The 15129-nt window shown below is 39.8% G+C and overlaps 1 protein-coding gene across 2 annotated transcripts; it reads right to left on the bottom strand.

Annotated features, from left to right (window-relative positions):
* Positions 1 to 8657: 8657 nt before the first annotated feature.
* LOC121973803 (protein ELF4-LIKE 3-like) lies at positions 8658 to 9501 on the bottom strand. 2 transcript variants are annotated; one of them, XM_042525154.1, is made up of 2 exons: positions 9326 to 9501; positions 8658 to 9228 (listed from the first exon to the last, which is right to left on the bottom strand). In XM_042525154.1, the coding sequence occupies exon 2, from the start codon at positions 9223 to 9225 to the stop codon at positions 8890 to 8892; it is 336 nt and encodes a 111-aa protein (XP_042381088.1). In that variant the 5' UTR covers positions 9226 to 9228; positions 9326 to 9501; the 3' UTR covers positions 8658 to 8889. The 2 variants fall into 2 exon arrangements, with proteins under 2 accessions (XP_042381088.1, XP_042381089.1); XM_042525155.1 differs by having other exon boundaries at positions 9352 to 9501.
* Between the last annotated feature and the right edge of the window lie 5628 nt (positions 9502 to 15129).

The following is a 15129-nucleotide window of genomic DNA, read 5'->3' as shown; positions in this document are numbered from 1 at the left end:
TAGCTTTGAAAAAAAAATTTGTTTTGTCAAATACTTAGCTTTCAAAAGAATAACGGTTTTGAAAAAGACTTAGTTTAAAAGTACTCAGCTTAAAGAGGATTTTGATTAAAGTTTAGTTTAAAAAATTTGATAAAAACTAAGTTAAGTACCTTTTTAAAAAACTTTTAGCTTTAAAAATATTGTGATAAAAATTTCAACTTTAAAAATATTTTGATAAAACATTTAGCTTTTAAAAGTAATTTTGCTTAAACATTTAGTTTAAAAATAATTTCTTGTAAAAATACTTAGCTAAGTAAATGTTTTTTTCTTTTTTTAGAAATACTTTATCAAATACTTAGTTTTTATCTTTTCAAAAATAATTTAAAATTAAACTTCCTCTTTCACTCTCCCTTAATTAATGCCAAAAAGATTTAATTAAAGAATTTTAGTTTTGGGAATCCTAGAGTCCAAGCATGAAAAAAAATATAAAAGTTATTATTTAGTTTCCTGATTTTTCATCTCACCCATTCTAGGTTATCAAACATTTTTAACTTATGAGTTTGTATGAGACGGAGTTAAGTTTATTTTAATTTTATCAATATTTAAAATTATTGAAATTGAGATTTAAAATATAAGATTGAATTTTCAATGAGTTTGAATTTCAAAATTTTAAAATATAAATTTAATTAGATTTAAACATTTGACAATAACTAAAAGTTTGAAGATTTTAAAAATATATTAAAAATTAAGAAATTATAAACTTACATATTAATTATGATTTAAAAAATAATTATCATTTAAAAATAATTAAAATTTTGAAGATCTACGAATTAATAATTTTGGAATTAATTATTTTAAAATTAATTATGATTTGAAAGTAATTAACATTTTGAAATTAATTTTTCAAAATTAATTAAGTTAACTTAATTGAATTAATTAATTTGGATTTAGTTAACTACTTTAAACCTAGGTCCATCGTGCCCTTTTCTAGATTTTTAATCAGGGAACCTTAATAGTTTTTTTGAGATGGTTAATTTAATCTTTAATTTAGATTATCATCTAAGGATTGATTTACATTTGAGTTAGATTCAGGTTTTACAATCAACCAATTAAATATTCATTTCAAAGATTGGTTTCCAGACTATGGCGAGCCACTAGGCCTTCTTGGGCATGAGATCATCCACCACTTCTAGATAAAGCCTTTCAAAGAAATTGGATATTTAATTTTCTTTTTGAAACCCCTATGCCTAACTAGTCAAGTGTAAATCACGCCTAGGTCTTTATCTAACCTAGTCTAAGCATGCATAATGAAAGCAGTAAGACAAGCATCAAACAATTCTATTTATATATAAAAATGGTTTTTCTATTGGCTCCCCCTGGATCATAGCCTCGATAAGATCTATTAAGGTAATGGATTTGATCCTTGGGGATTCAATATTGTCCAAGTCCAACTTGATTAATCAAGTTTGACTTGGGGACCCATGCTTGAACTAAGTTTCTATTTGAGCGTTTTACTAGAGACAAATAAGATCTGAATTTATGTTTAGGCTTAAATCCAAGTCCGGATCGGTTGTAAATGACTCTTTATTTTCCAAGAATCAGATCAAGATTCTTGGAACCCAAGGTAAACTGTTCCAATGTGTCCTTAAGTCCTTTAACTTGAGTTTTCAAATTAAAATTTTCTTCCTCAAGTTGTTGGACTTGGGTTGAACTTCCATTTTGAACTAGCTCAGTCAAAGTCAAAGGTATTAGGTTAGTCTCCTCCTTAAGGATTGTTACCTCCTTTTGAAGTGACTTGACCCAGACTTTGGATTTAGTCAATTTCTTTAATAAGTAAGAAATTAACTTTTCTAGATCGTCTACTTGAGTATCGGTGAATAGAGAACTTACAGTGGGGTTAGGCCCTTCAGAAACGGATACGGATCCGTGACTTTGCTTAGACTCGATTTCTGATTTGCTCTCGATATTAGACTTAGACTCGATTTCGACAAAGTACGCTTGTACCGGTAGAGCAAGGAAGCTTGCTTGCTCGTGTTCTTCATTGGAATCTTCAAAGGACTCGGACCACATTGCTTTCAAGGCCTTCCTTCTTCGTTGCTTCTGGTTTGGACACTCTGGCTTGTAGTGTCCCTTCTGGTTGCAGCCGTAGCATGTAACTCCAGACTTGACCTTCGTATTCGATTGAGTCACCTTCTTCCTTTTGCACATTTTCCATACCAGTTTTACGAGCTCGGCGGTAATTTCGTCGCCATCGTCTTCTGAGTCCGATTCTTCTTCGGACTCTGGTTTAGTTCTGCGCTTTGCTTTTGATTCCCGGGTTCTGCTCATACCTGCAATCAAAGCAATACCTTTCTCGACTCTTGTAGTATTAGATTGCTTATGTAACTCAAATTCAAAAAATAATTTATCTAATTTAATTAATGACAAATCCTTAGATACTTTGTAGGCATCTACCATTGATGCCCACAATGTATTCCTCGAAAAAGTGTTTAGTGCGTACCTTATTACGTCTCGATTCTCCACCTTCTGTTCGATTGCGTGGAGGCCGTTGAGGAGATCTTGTATGCGAGCATGAAGCTGGCGCGCTGACTCACCGTCCTACATTTTTATATTATACAATATATTTAATATTAAATCACATTTACTTACCTTTATATCGGAAGTGCCTTCGTGCAGCTCTATCAGTTTTTCCCAGAGTTCCTTTGTACTATTGAAGAGACCAACCTGGTTCAATTGTTCTTTGGTTAGGCCGCATTGTAAGGCTCGAGTTGCCTTGGCGTTAGCCTCGACTTTCTTCATTAGACTCATGTCCCAGTTTTCGCATGATACCAGTTTGCCAGTACCGTCGAGTGGAAGCGCAAGGCCGGTTTGGATGATTATCCACATCTCTACCTCGGTCTTCAGATAGTACTCCATTCGACTCTTCCAATAACCGAAGTCTTCTCCGGAGAATAGAGGTGGGCATGCAGTGCTGTAGCCTTCTTGGTGGGCAATTGTAGAGGAAACTCTCGCACACAAAAAGAAAAAGAACCAAATATCCCAAGACTTGGTCTTGGATTAGTAGTGCAGGAGAAAAATAGAAATAACAATTCATTATTTTTTTAAAAAAATAATAATAATAAAATATTAATAAAAATATTATTATAAATTTTTGAAAATGTGATATTTCACTAATACTGACCAATGGTGAAAAGATGAATATAGTGTTTTCAAAAATAGCTTTGGAGGGAAAAACGAAAGGCGTTAGAGGGGGGGGGGGGTGAATAACGCTCATGGTTAATTCGTTCGTTAGAGTAAAACACCCAGCGAAAAATTAAAACAATACTTGAATACCAAGAGTTTTACTTGGTTCAGAGCCTGTGGCGACTCCTACTCCAAGGCCCACACTCGTTGAGTGTTTACTTTGGGCAATCACTATTAATTCGAAATATTACAACTTTAAGTATAGTTAATTAAATGCAGTAAAATATACCAATGACTAAAATCAGTAAACTTGAAGCTTCTGGTCGTCGGAGTCGAGTTACAGCTTTGTCATATCGTTCTTTGAGTAACACACAGAAGAAGGGTTACGATTTCAAGTATTGTCTAAGTTGCTGCTCAAACCGGGCTTAAATAGCCTATTGAGGGTGCCTCTAACCTCCATGGAGGGTGCCTCTAGCTCACCGAGTCAGCCACGTTTATAAGCTCTGCAATGCTCGTTGCTTATCCACTTGAGGGTGCCTCCAAGCTCCATAGAGGGCACCCTCCATCTAGCGTGCAGGATGCCTCTAAGCTCCATGGAGGGTGCCCTCACGCCTTGCTGCGGGGCTATCGATCAAGTCACCCGAGGCGCCTCCAAGCTCCATGGAGGGTGCCTCGAGATTGTTCATTTGAGGTTTTTCTTGTACAATTTTCATCCTGCAAGGTATGTTAGTCTACAAACAAAGTATACCCTGCAAAACAAGGTTAGTATAATAAAATAAGATAAATAGAAAGTTATTTTCACAGTCTCCAGACTATCCGGTTCTAACTTCGGATTTCACCTCCAGAAATCCTAGGTCGAACCGACGCCTACTGTTCCTTCACCGGGGAACATACACTCATCTACTCCACTCAGGAAAGTTTACCTGTTGTCAGCTCAGCCCTCTAGACTGACTGGACTTTCTACCTAGGGTTACCGCCCCCTAGGGTTTTCCTTAGACTAGGGTTACCGCCCTCTAGGACCTAGGGTTACCACCCCGTAGGGCTTTCCTCAGCCTAGGGTTACCACCCCCTAGGACCCCCTTAGGACCTAGGGTTACCACCTCCTAGGGTTTTCCTCAACCTAGGGTTACCACCCCTTGGGACCTAGGGTTATCACCCCCTAGGGTTTTCGACCTGCCTAACCACAGCTAGGATTTTCCACCACCTAGGGTTACCACCCCCTAGGATCTAGGGTTACCACCCCTAGGGTTTTCTACTTGCCTAGAATCCACTAGGACTTTTTCCTAAGACAACTTAGGACTTTTCTGTACACTTAACAAACCTTGTTAGATAATAAGACAACTTAACTTTTGACCCTTTGACATAATCAAAACACAGGTTCGATCGTCAGATGCTTCCCGCACAAACAAATATAAGATAGTAACATCCTACTATCTTATTGAAACTAAGTACAATGCAAGCAATATAAAATTATACCGATAGTAGATGAAAGCTGAAGCTCGACCGACACTTGATTGAAGTAGTAGCTTGCTTGAAGACGAAGCATAAAGTAGCAGTACGAGCAGCTTTGCACAGAGATGAACTGGTGAATGGATTCGTTGTTGAGCCTTAGACCTTGAGCTCTTTTTATAAGAATGGCTAGTGTTCGGTCGATCGAACCTGCTCCCTACCTTTTTCGCTGAGATATGATCCTCGGGTATTAATCATGTTTAATGGTTCGGTCGAACGATCACCCTGTTCGGTCGACTGAACTATGGTCCTACCTTGTTCGTCGAGATTCACACTTAATGTACTTTTATGTGATGATCGTTTGGTCGATCGATCTCCACGTTCAGTCGACCGATCATGCTAACTTCCTTCTCTGCTTCGGCTCGGTCTGATCTGTGTCATATCATCAAGGTTTGATCGACCGATCCGACTTGGATTGACAGCCGCTTTGTTTTGCTATGATATGATTTTTGGTCTAAGTCCACCTGGTTTGGTCGACCGATCCCTGCATTCGGTCGAGTGATCAGGCTGGATCTGTAAAATAGTGTTAGACAATATAATCCTACAAAACAAAGGTTAGCACAGTAATATTATATTTGATGCATAAGTAGTATTAGACAGTAGAACTGTCTTGATCTCAAGTTGGAAACCTTTCCGGTTTCTTAAGTTAGATCAGCGACCTTAGTTTGTTCCTTTCAGGAACACTACCTCACTGTCGCTCCTCCAGTTGTTTACCTCAACCTATCTGTCAAACCTTGGTCCTCCAGACTTGTTTGGATTTTACCGCTTTGCATTGGATCGACTACCCAGGACTTTCTCTCGATCTTCGGTCCTCCAAACCTATCGAGCTTCCTTGTCAAGTGTCGAGTCCTTTCGACCCGCTTGGACTTTCTGCCTGGCTTCCATGATCTGCTAAGTCTTTCCTTCCTAGCCTTTAACTAGGACTTTCTCAGTTGAGTAAACAGCCTGCACACTTGGTCAACTTGTTAGATCACAACAAGACTTAACTGTAAACCTTTGACAACATCAAAACTTAGGTTTGATTCTGGTGTAACCTGCACAAACAGTTTAGAGCAACTGATGGATGCATAGATTTTAGACTCTCCATATTCATATCACATGACTCCAAATAGATTGGCTTGACACCTATAGGGCAGTAGATTTTGGTTCAGTGTTAATGGGAAATGATGCATCATGCAAAGTTATCGGCATATGGAACATCAACATCAAGATGTTTGATGGTCTAATCAGAACCCTATGTGATGTCTGATATATACCAGAGGTAAGGAAGAACTTGATCTTGCTAGGCATACTAGATGGTATTAGTTATAGTTATAAATCAGTGAGTAGGATAATAAAAGTCAGTGAGGGAGCTCTAACAGTAATGAAAAGATAAAAGTTAGTAGGGAACATCTATAAGTTGATAGGGACTACAGTTGTAGGTGAAGTCGCCTCGGTGGAGTCTGAATCAGACAGTACTGTCTTGTGGCATATACGGCTAGGGCATATGGGTGAACGTAGGATGCTAGAATTTCACAAAAGATATTTGTTGAAGGGTGTCGAGACCTGCAAGCTTGAATTATACAAATTCTATGTTCTTGGGAAACAAAGCAAAGTATAATTCAAGATGGCAATAAATCAGATGGAGGAGATTTTGAACTACGTACATACGGATCTCTAGGGACCAGCAAGTGTAACATCACATGGAGGGAACTTATATTTTGTAAGTTTTACTGATGATTATTCACGAAAGGTCTGGGTATACTTTATGGGTCACAAGTCGAAAACTTTTGCAAAGTTTAAACTGTAGAAAAATGAAGTGGAGAACCAGACTGGAAGGAAGATCAAATGTCTTAGGTCAGACAATAGAACTGAGTACGCAGATTCAAAGTTTTAGAATTTTGTGAGTAATATGAGATAATGAGACATTTTTTGGTTCGCAGGATGCCTCAGCAGAACGGGGTAGCAGAAAGGTTGAACAGGACAATCATTTAGAAGGCAAGATGTCTTAGGTTGAATGCAGGGCTAGTAAAGAAATTTTTAGCAGAAGCAGTTAACATGACATATTATCTCATTAATAGATCACCAAGGGTAGCACTAGAAGGCAAAGTATCAGAGGAAGTATGGACAGGAAATCAAGTAGATTACTCTCATCTTCGAGTTTTTGGATGTCCAACATATATGCACATATCTAGTGAGGAAAGATCAAAGCTGAGTGCGAAGTCAAAGCAGTGCATTTTTCTGGGGTATCAGAAAGAAGTTAAAGGCTTCAAGCTTTAGGATCCTAAGGTAAATAAGGTGGTGATCAGTAAAAATGTAGTGTTTGACGAGAAGGTTATGCTACAGCGTACTCATGAAGAAGGAAAGAAAATACCATAGAGCAACATGGAGAAAGATGTTGTGCAAGTGGAGATAGAGACTTATGACTCCAATGATTCTAGCTCAAAGCACACAGAGCATAGCACTATAGCTGGTGGTAGAACGAGACGAGTCGTAAAACCACCAACTAGATACGAATTCGAAGACTTGGTATCTTATGCACTTATTATTAGTAGTGGAGATCCTACATCTTTTCAGGAGATGATACACAACTCTGAGAAGGACAAGTGGACGGGTGCTATGACAGAGGAGATGAAGTCGTTGCATAAGAACCAAACGTGAGATCTAGTGAAACTTCATGAAGGAAAGAAAGCCATAGGGTGCAAGTGGATATTCAAGAAGAAAGAAGCAATGTCAGAGGAAGAAGAAGTGAAGTTCAAGGCTGGTTAGTAGCGAAGGGGTATTCACAGAGAAAAGAGAATAACTATGAAGAAATTTTCTCTCCAGTAGTAAGACATACGTCAATTAGACCGGTGTTAGCTTTAATGGCACATCACACTTTGTAGCTGGAGCAAATGGATGCGAAGACGATATTTCTTCATGGAAATTTGGAGGAGCAAATTTTTATGTCACAACTTGAGAGATTTAGTTAGCCCGAACAAGAGCAGTTGATTTGCAAGTTGAAGAAATCACTTTATGGATTGAAATAATCTCCTAGGTAATTGTACCAATGTTTTGATTCATACATGATTCAAAACAGATACAGAAGATGTGAGTATGATTATTGTATATATGTGGAGAGCCTTAAAGATGAATTACTGATTTTTTTTATTACTATATGTAGATGACATGCTCATTATTGTAAAGAAGATGAAAGAGATCGATAAATTGAAGAGGCTACTGAATAAAAAATTTGGCATGAAAGATTTGGGAGAGAGCAAGAAAATTCTTGGGATGGAGATTCACAGGGATAGAGCTACAGGAAAATTATGATTGTCTCAACATAGTTATGTGAATAAGGTGTTGGATAAATTCAACATTAAGAATGTAAAGTCGATGAGCACACCGCTGGCACATTACTTCAAGTTATCCAATACATAATATCTAAAGATAGATGACAAGATCCAAGAGATGTCAAAGGTTCTTTATGCCATTGTACTTGGTTGTCTGATGTATGCTATGGTTTGCACAAGATCAGATTTAGCGCAAGCAGTTAGTATGGTGAGCAAGTTTCTCTCAAATCCTAGTCGATCACATTGAGATGTAGTGAAGTGGATTTTTAGATATTTGAGAAATACAGCTAATTATGACATCATATTTAGTAGACAATCTGATTATCTTTGAGTTGATGGGTACGTAGATGCAAACTATGAAGGAAATTTAGATGATAAGAGATCTACTACAGGATATGTGTTTATTGTGACAGGAGGGTCTATCTGTTGGAAATATATGATACAATCTATTATTGCATTGTCTACTATGGAGTCGGAATATATGGTAGTAACTGAAGCAGGGAAAGAAGCTTTATGACTTATAGGGTTGGTCAGAGAACTGAGCGTTCAACAAGGTGGAGTTATATTATTATGTGATAATTAGAGTGCTGATAAAGAATCAAGTATATCATGCGAGAATCAAGTATATTGATATGACATTTCACAAAATCAGAGAGCTAATTGTTTTTGGGGAAATTGAACTTGAGATGGTTCATTTTGATGTTTAAGCATGCTAATGGTTGAAGCACATAAAGAACATTGCTTCAGCAGTTACAATTGCAATACACTGGAATTTCATTTTGATCGACAACCCAATTCTTTTAGGCAAATTAATACCTAAATCTTTATTTTCTTCTAGTTTATGATCATTTTTATGTGCATGTTGAAGACGAAAGCAGAAAGAAATGGAACATGAAGCAGGTGAGCTCTACGAAGGCCTGCTCCTCTTGTGCTCCGGCAGGCGGACGGAGCAGTCGCCACCCGACGACGATGCTCCCATAGACTTGGCAAACGATGCTGACAGGTCGGCGTAGAGGTCGACGACGCGGCGGATGTTGTCGTTGAGCTCCCTGATGAGCCCCACGTTGCGTCCCAGGTTGCAGGGGCTCCTCGACTCATGGTTCTGGCCGATCTCATTGATCAGCAACCTGTTCTGTTCCAGTATGCTCTGCACCTGCACGAAGCTCTTCTGGAAGGTTTGCAACACCTGATCATTTTCCGATCGCCTGCCATTGCCAAGCCCTGAGACCCTGTCTCCCTCCATGTTCTGGTCAAGAAGATGAGAACAAGACTGGATTTTGACTCCCGATTGCTAAACTAATCGTATCCGCAAGATCGATCTGCTAATTTACGGCAGTTCATACCTTGGAGGTTTCAAATCAATCGAAACCTCGAAGCTATCGAAGATATTGTGGCAACTCCAGCAAGGTAGCGAAAACAGAGTGGAGTTTGGGGGTTGTTCTGAGATGTAGAATGGAGGAGGATTAAGATATCTCACGGTCTTTCAGGTAGTCAATTAATTGACCTGATCCTCCAGAAATTTCACACTAGCCATCAACAAAAATTGAGAAGTAATCATGAAAGGTCATCCAACTGATCAACATTTTAAAGTCTATTTTTCACTTGGGAAAAAAATCTCATATTTTTTTTTAAAATTTATTTTTATAATCCAAATGCTCAGTTCTTACAGTCAAATTAATTCCGAAGATGATTGATACTATTTCATGAATTTTTTTTTTATCGATTTCTAAGATAAATCATGAAAACACTGTAACATGTCGTTGACAGTGAACCCTTGTGATTTTTATTATCCCTGTAAGACCGAGTCCAGATCCTCTGCGCCCGCCTCCCGTGCGCCCGTCGCTACGCGACAAAAAATCCACGCGCTAAGTACGTGCGTTTCTCCGCTCCAGTAATAAAACCCAGCTCCAACGCACACATATCGCTTCCTGCTGATCGGTCAACAGACCGATCAGCAGGAATGCTGATCGGTCTTGCTGACCGATCAACATTCCAGCAGGAATGTTTGCTAACATTATTGAGCCAAACAAAGTACTTGTTTAGGGTAGTGAAGCACTTGATCTTTGCGAGACAATGGAGAAAATTGGTTGTTACCCAGACACTATAACTTTCAACATTTTGATTTCTGGCCTGTGCAAACAAGGAAGAGTGACCTGAGTCTATGGGGATGTTAAATACTATGAAATTAAAGGGATGTTATCCAAATTCAGGCACGCACCAGGTGCTACTCTATGGTTTGCTCAGTTCAAAGAAATTTGTGGAGGCTAAATAGCTGATCGGTCAGCAAGACCGATCAGCATTCCTGCTGATCGGTCTGCTTCTTGCTGATCGGTCAACAGACCGATCAGCAGGAAGCGATATGTATGCGTTGGAGTTGGGTTTTATTACTGGAGCGGAGAAACGCACGTGCTTAGCGCGTGGGTTTTTTGTCGTGTAGCGACGGGCGCAGAGGGCGCACGGGAGGCGGGCGCAGAGGATCTGGAGTCTTCTTGTAAAGATAAATTCATAAGCTTTTTTTCCACCGTGGATACTTCGAGTCCAGATCCTCTGCGCCCGCCTCCCGTGCGCCCTCTGCGCCCGTCGCTACGCGACAAAAAACCCACGCGCTAAGCACGTGCGTTTCTCCGCTCCAGTAATAAAACCCAACTCCAACGCACACATATCGCTTCCTGCTGATCGGTCTGTTGACCGATCAGCAAGAATGCTGATCGGTCAGCAAGACCGATCAGCATTCCTGCTTTATTAACTTTTTTTTTAATTTTTTTTTCTTTTTTTTAAAAATAAAATAAAATAATTTTTAAAAACGTTTCTAATACATAATACTAATTATTATATGTATTAGAAACGTTTTTAAAAATTATTTTATTTAAAAATAAAAAATAAAAAAAAGTTAATAAAGCAGGAATGCATTCCTGCTGATCGGTCTTGCTGACCGATCAGCATTTCTTGCTGATCGGTCAACAGACCGATCAGCAGGAAGCGATATGTGTGCGTTGGAGTTGGGTTTTATTACTGGAGCGGAGAAACGCACGTGCTTAGTGCATGGGTTTTTTGTCACGTAACGACGGGTGCAGAGGACGCACGGGAGGCGGACGCAGAGGATCTGGACTCGGATACTTCGACCCACGGCTGTCCCCTCAAAATTTTCCACTGGATCCAACATCAATACATAGTCCAACAGAGGATCGACAGTGTCTTTAACTCAGCTAAGCCTTGACATCATGGCCGTGGAGCATCTCACGGTCCTTTTGATTCAACAAAAGATGTTCCAACAATTAATGCTGTTATTTAATTGGAGCTTACAGATGTTGACATATGGATGGAATTATCACATGGAAAACAAGTCTTTCATCTTGCATGACATTTGGCAGTGTCCGTGCCATGGATTTTATGTTTTGTCTCTCAAATCTAGTGATTTTTTTGTCAAATATCAGGCAGATCAAGTGTATCGGCTGAGGCTCAGGTTCACATTTTTATTTGATCTAAAGTTTGGTCACGATTTAATTAGATCTTCATTAGATCTTATCTTTCTTCAGCGGTAATCTTACCAACCGCCGCCGTCATTATATCTGCTCACAAATAGAAATATTGTGTTTAGAATATAGATCTTACCATTCTTCAGCGGTAATCTTACCATTCGTCGCGCTCGCTATATCTGCCCACGGATAGAAATGAAAGGTGTTCTTGTCTGAGATCACGATATGATGAGTTAGAGAAGAGCGACTGTCATAGAGAAGGTTGCAGGTGATATGATAAAGTTTCTATAAACACTCAGCAAGCTATTAAAATATGCACTAAGATTGGATCTGACATTATCACTACGACACTCAGTTAGCACAGGAGTTAAGTAGGAGAAAAGTTATGGAGGAAAAGAGTTTAAGGGTCTATGTGTGAGTGTACTTACACCTACGGAAGCAGATGACTTTATATAGGATTGCGGTTGTGCCCTTATGTTACCCACGCATTTATACATGTCTTTCGGGAGAAACAACTACGTTACATGTCTTTCAGAAATAATGGTTACGTTACATACATTCTTTGAGAAAAACGGTCTAGTAAACCACGTAGGATATGTGTCTCAATCAAGGGTGTTTGAGCTAAAGGACCCTGATGAGTAAGCTGTCGCAGTCTGACAAACCGAGTCAGAGTAGTTGGGTTGGTTGAATTGGAGGAATCGGGTTGATTGAATCGGAGGAGTTGGACAACTGAATCAGAGGAGTCGGACAACTGAGTTTGAGGAGTTAGACAACCAAGTTAGAGGAGTCAGGTTGGCCAAATTGGAGGGGTTTGATGGGCCTCATCGTTGAAGTCGGGTTAACTGAATCGGAGGAGTCAGACAACTTAGTTGGAGTCGGGTTGGCCGAATCAGAGGAGTCGGGTGGACTGCTTTAACTTCCACCTCTGCTTGACTTTTGATCAGTTGAGTTGACTTCTGCCCTGACCCTACCATGTGACCTCCCATATTCGTCACATTACAAGCATCCCCCCCAAATCAAGTCGAAGGACACCCAAGTCCAATTGATTGGACTGTCTTGGTTGAAGTTTGATCGATGACCAGAGTTTATGAATGATGCGGCGTCCTATTTTGCCCGCCTTACTCCTCGTACATCTCGGTAATACATGTAAGTACCCTGTGTTGATTTTGATGTGATCAACAGAGTCAAGTTAGGTTTTTGTTGTGTTTAATCCTTGTGTCTAAGCGTGCAGGAACTTAGAAGTACAAAAAGTTGAGCGGAAACCTAGTGAATGAAAAGGATGGCACGGGAAGGGAGTCGATGGACTCGACGGGCTCGATGAATCCGAGGGACGAGAAGCTACGGAAGAGTACACCGGCAGACGAGAAGGATGCGTGCGGCGATCCAAGGGATAAGAAGCCAGAAAGTAAGTCTGCTCAAGGAGAAGGTCGGAGTTGGGTTCAGATGAGCTCCACTTCGAACGGCAGAGCATCACCCAAAAGGAAGAACAAGGAAGAATTAACCTTTCTTGAAAGTCAACTGTTCAAGCTAACTGATGGAAGGCGGTGCCCTCAAGGAAGATGGAAGGCACCATCGCACCACTTCATGAAAGACACCCTTAAGGAAGATGGAAGGCATCCTCAAGCTAGTTGAAGGCGCCTCTAGTAGTCATTGAGAGAGTATAAAGTCTTATCGCTAGATGATAAGCTCTATTCTCTTGGAGGCACCTTGGACCTCCTTGGAGGCGCCTCCAAACAACGAATATCAATAAATACTTCATCCCAAGAGGATATAAAAAACTCCCTGGAGTTAGGAAATAATCAACAACTTTTGTAATCAATTCCTAGCTATTTTTTGAGCTCTTTAAAGAGTGTAAGGGGTTTCTCTACCTACAACAAAGGAGATTTTTCTAATGCTTTCATCTACCTTGGATTAACAACCACTTAAATTGTAACCAAGTAATTTCTAGTGCCTCTTACTTATTTCTTTAAGTTTTTTTTTCATATTATGTTTATTACTTGTGCTTAATTAATTAATTGCCCTTGCTAAAGTTCTAAGTAAGAGAAATTCTCTAACTTTCCTTGCAAGCTATTCACCCCTCTAGCCAGCCTAATGTGGATCTGCAATTAGTATTAGAACCCAATCGTTGTAGAAGGGCTAACCGCTGACTGAACCACTAAGATGATGGTTGGATCTAGCATTCACCCACCAAAATTTAAGGAGGAGTTAGTAATGTGGAAAAAGTGAATGGAGGTATTCTTCAAAATAGATTTTGAAATTCTTTTAATAATTAAATATAATTTTGTAACATATAAAGATCAGCACAGAGCTAAAAAAGAAGAATACTTATGGACCAAAAAGGAATAAGCCTATTTTATAGTGAATGGACAAGCTCAATTCCACCTGTTGAGCATCTTCTGTTATTCCCGGATAGCTTCTGGAGTATGCAAACTGATCGTCGAGGCTAGTGTTCGACACTATCTCTGTAAACGATATTGCTCCGCTACGGTGCTTAACGGATTGTTGCAATTCGTTCCCAAGATACAACGACGACGAACGTCTCGGAATCGTAGCACTCCGACTTCCGAGACCAGCGAACCTTCTAGTAGACTTCTTGGACTCTTGAATGCACAAGATGAGATGAATGCTTGAGGAAGAGAAGAGAGGATTGAGTGAATATTCCATCATCTGGAGGGTTCTATTTATACTGAAAGAAGAGGTTGAGTGTCCTTTGGATGAGTGGATGTGTTCCTTGGGCTGGATCGATCTAGATCATCCATTCTGAAGGGTTGTAACCCTTCACCAAGCCCACTTCAATCTCATCCATCAGATCTGAGGAGTTGTGACCCTCAGATCCCACCAATTGTCATCGGCCATCGGATCTGGATCCATTGATTCGATGCTTCAGATCAAGTCTCATCCCAAGTCGTCAGATCGTTACTCTTTGTGATCCAACGCTCTAGATCGCATCACAAGCGATCCATCATACCTATTTGATCAACGTTGATCAACGGTAGCCATCAATTCCCTAAGTCAACTGTCCAGTCATCTCCCTTTGCCCACGAGGATGCCGCATAGGTACTGCCACGTCAGGTACGAGCCTGACACGTCACCCGAGTGCCACGTAGGCACTGCAATGTCACATGGAGCATAAATTTAAGCTACAATGCGAAGTGAAAAGTGCGCCTACAAAGCGCCCATTGCGCACGTGGCGGGTGGCGGGCTCACAGGTGCGAGCACCTGCTCGCCCTGGGCTAAGGGAGCACCTGTCCTTTTATTTTTGTGTTAACTCCATTAACACATCTTCATTAATAAGTAGAGAATACACATCGAGAATTTCCGATGTGGGACTATTCTCCCATGCACTTTATTAATGAATAATAAATGTTATTTTGGGCCGACTTTAAACATTAATTTCTCATTCACCCTTAATCGGTTTTGAGCAAATTAATAGTCTAAATCTATCTACGCGAATCATAAATTTCAATTTTGAAGTCAATTACGACTTTCAACAATTGATGGATTCCTTCCTCAAAATCATTTTTGGTCCATTTAAGGCCTCAATATTCAACAATCCCCCACATGAATGGAAATTAATGCAATGCGTGTATGCATGCTGACACTTTACAAGAGTCCAATCGATAAGTCACTGCATCGGGAGAGGTAGCTTGTGGCTTTGAACCTTCCGTAGT

This window comes from Zingiber officinale, chromosome 4A (assembly GCF_018446385.1).
Source record: "Zingiber officinale cultivar Zhangliang chromosome 4A, Zo_v1.1, whole genome shotgun sequence".
Taxonomy (NCBI): Eukaryota; Viridiplantae; Streptophyta; class Magnoliopsida; order Zingiberales; family Zingiberaceae; genus Zingiber; species Zingiber officinale.
The sequence above is the reverse complement of the archived record's forward strand: the minus strand, read 5'-3'. Positions and strand labels throughout refer to the sequence as shown.

Bases quoted from the DNA above. Each gene is read 5' to 3' on its own strand.
- LOC121973803 (XM_042525154.1), bottom strand. From the start codon at position 9,225: ATGGAGGGAGACAGGGTCTCAGGGCTTGGCAATGGCAGGCGATCGGAA.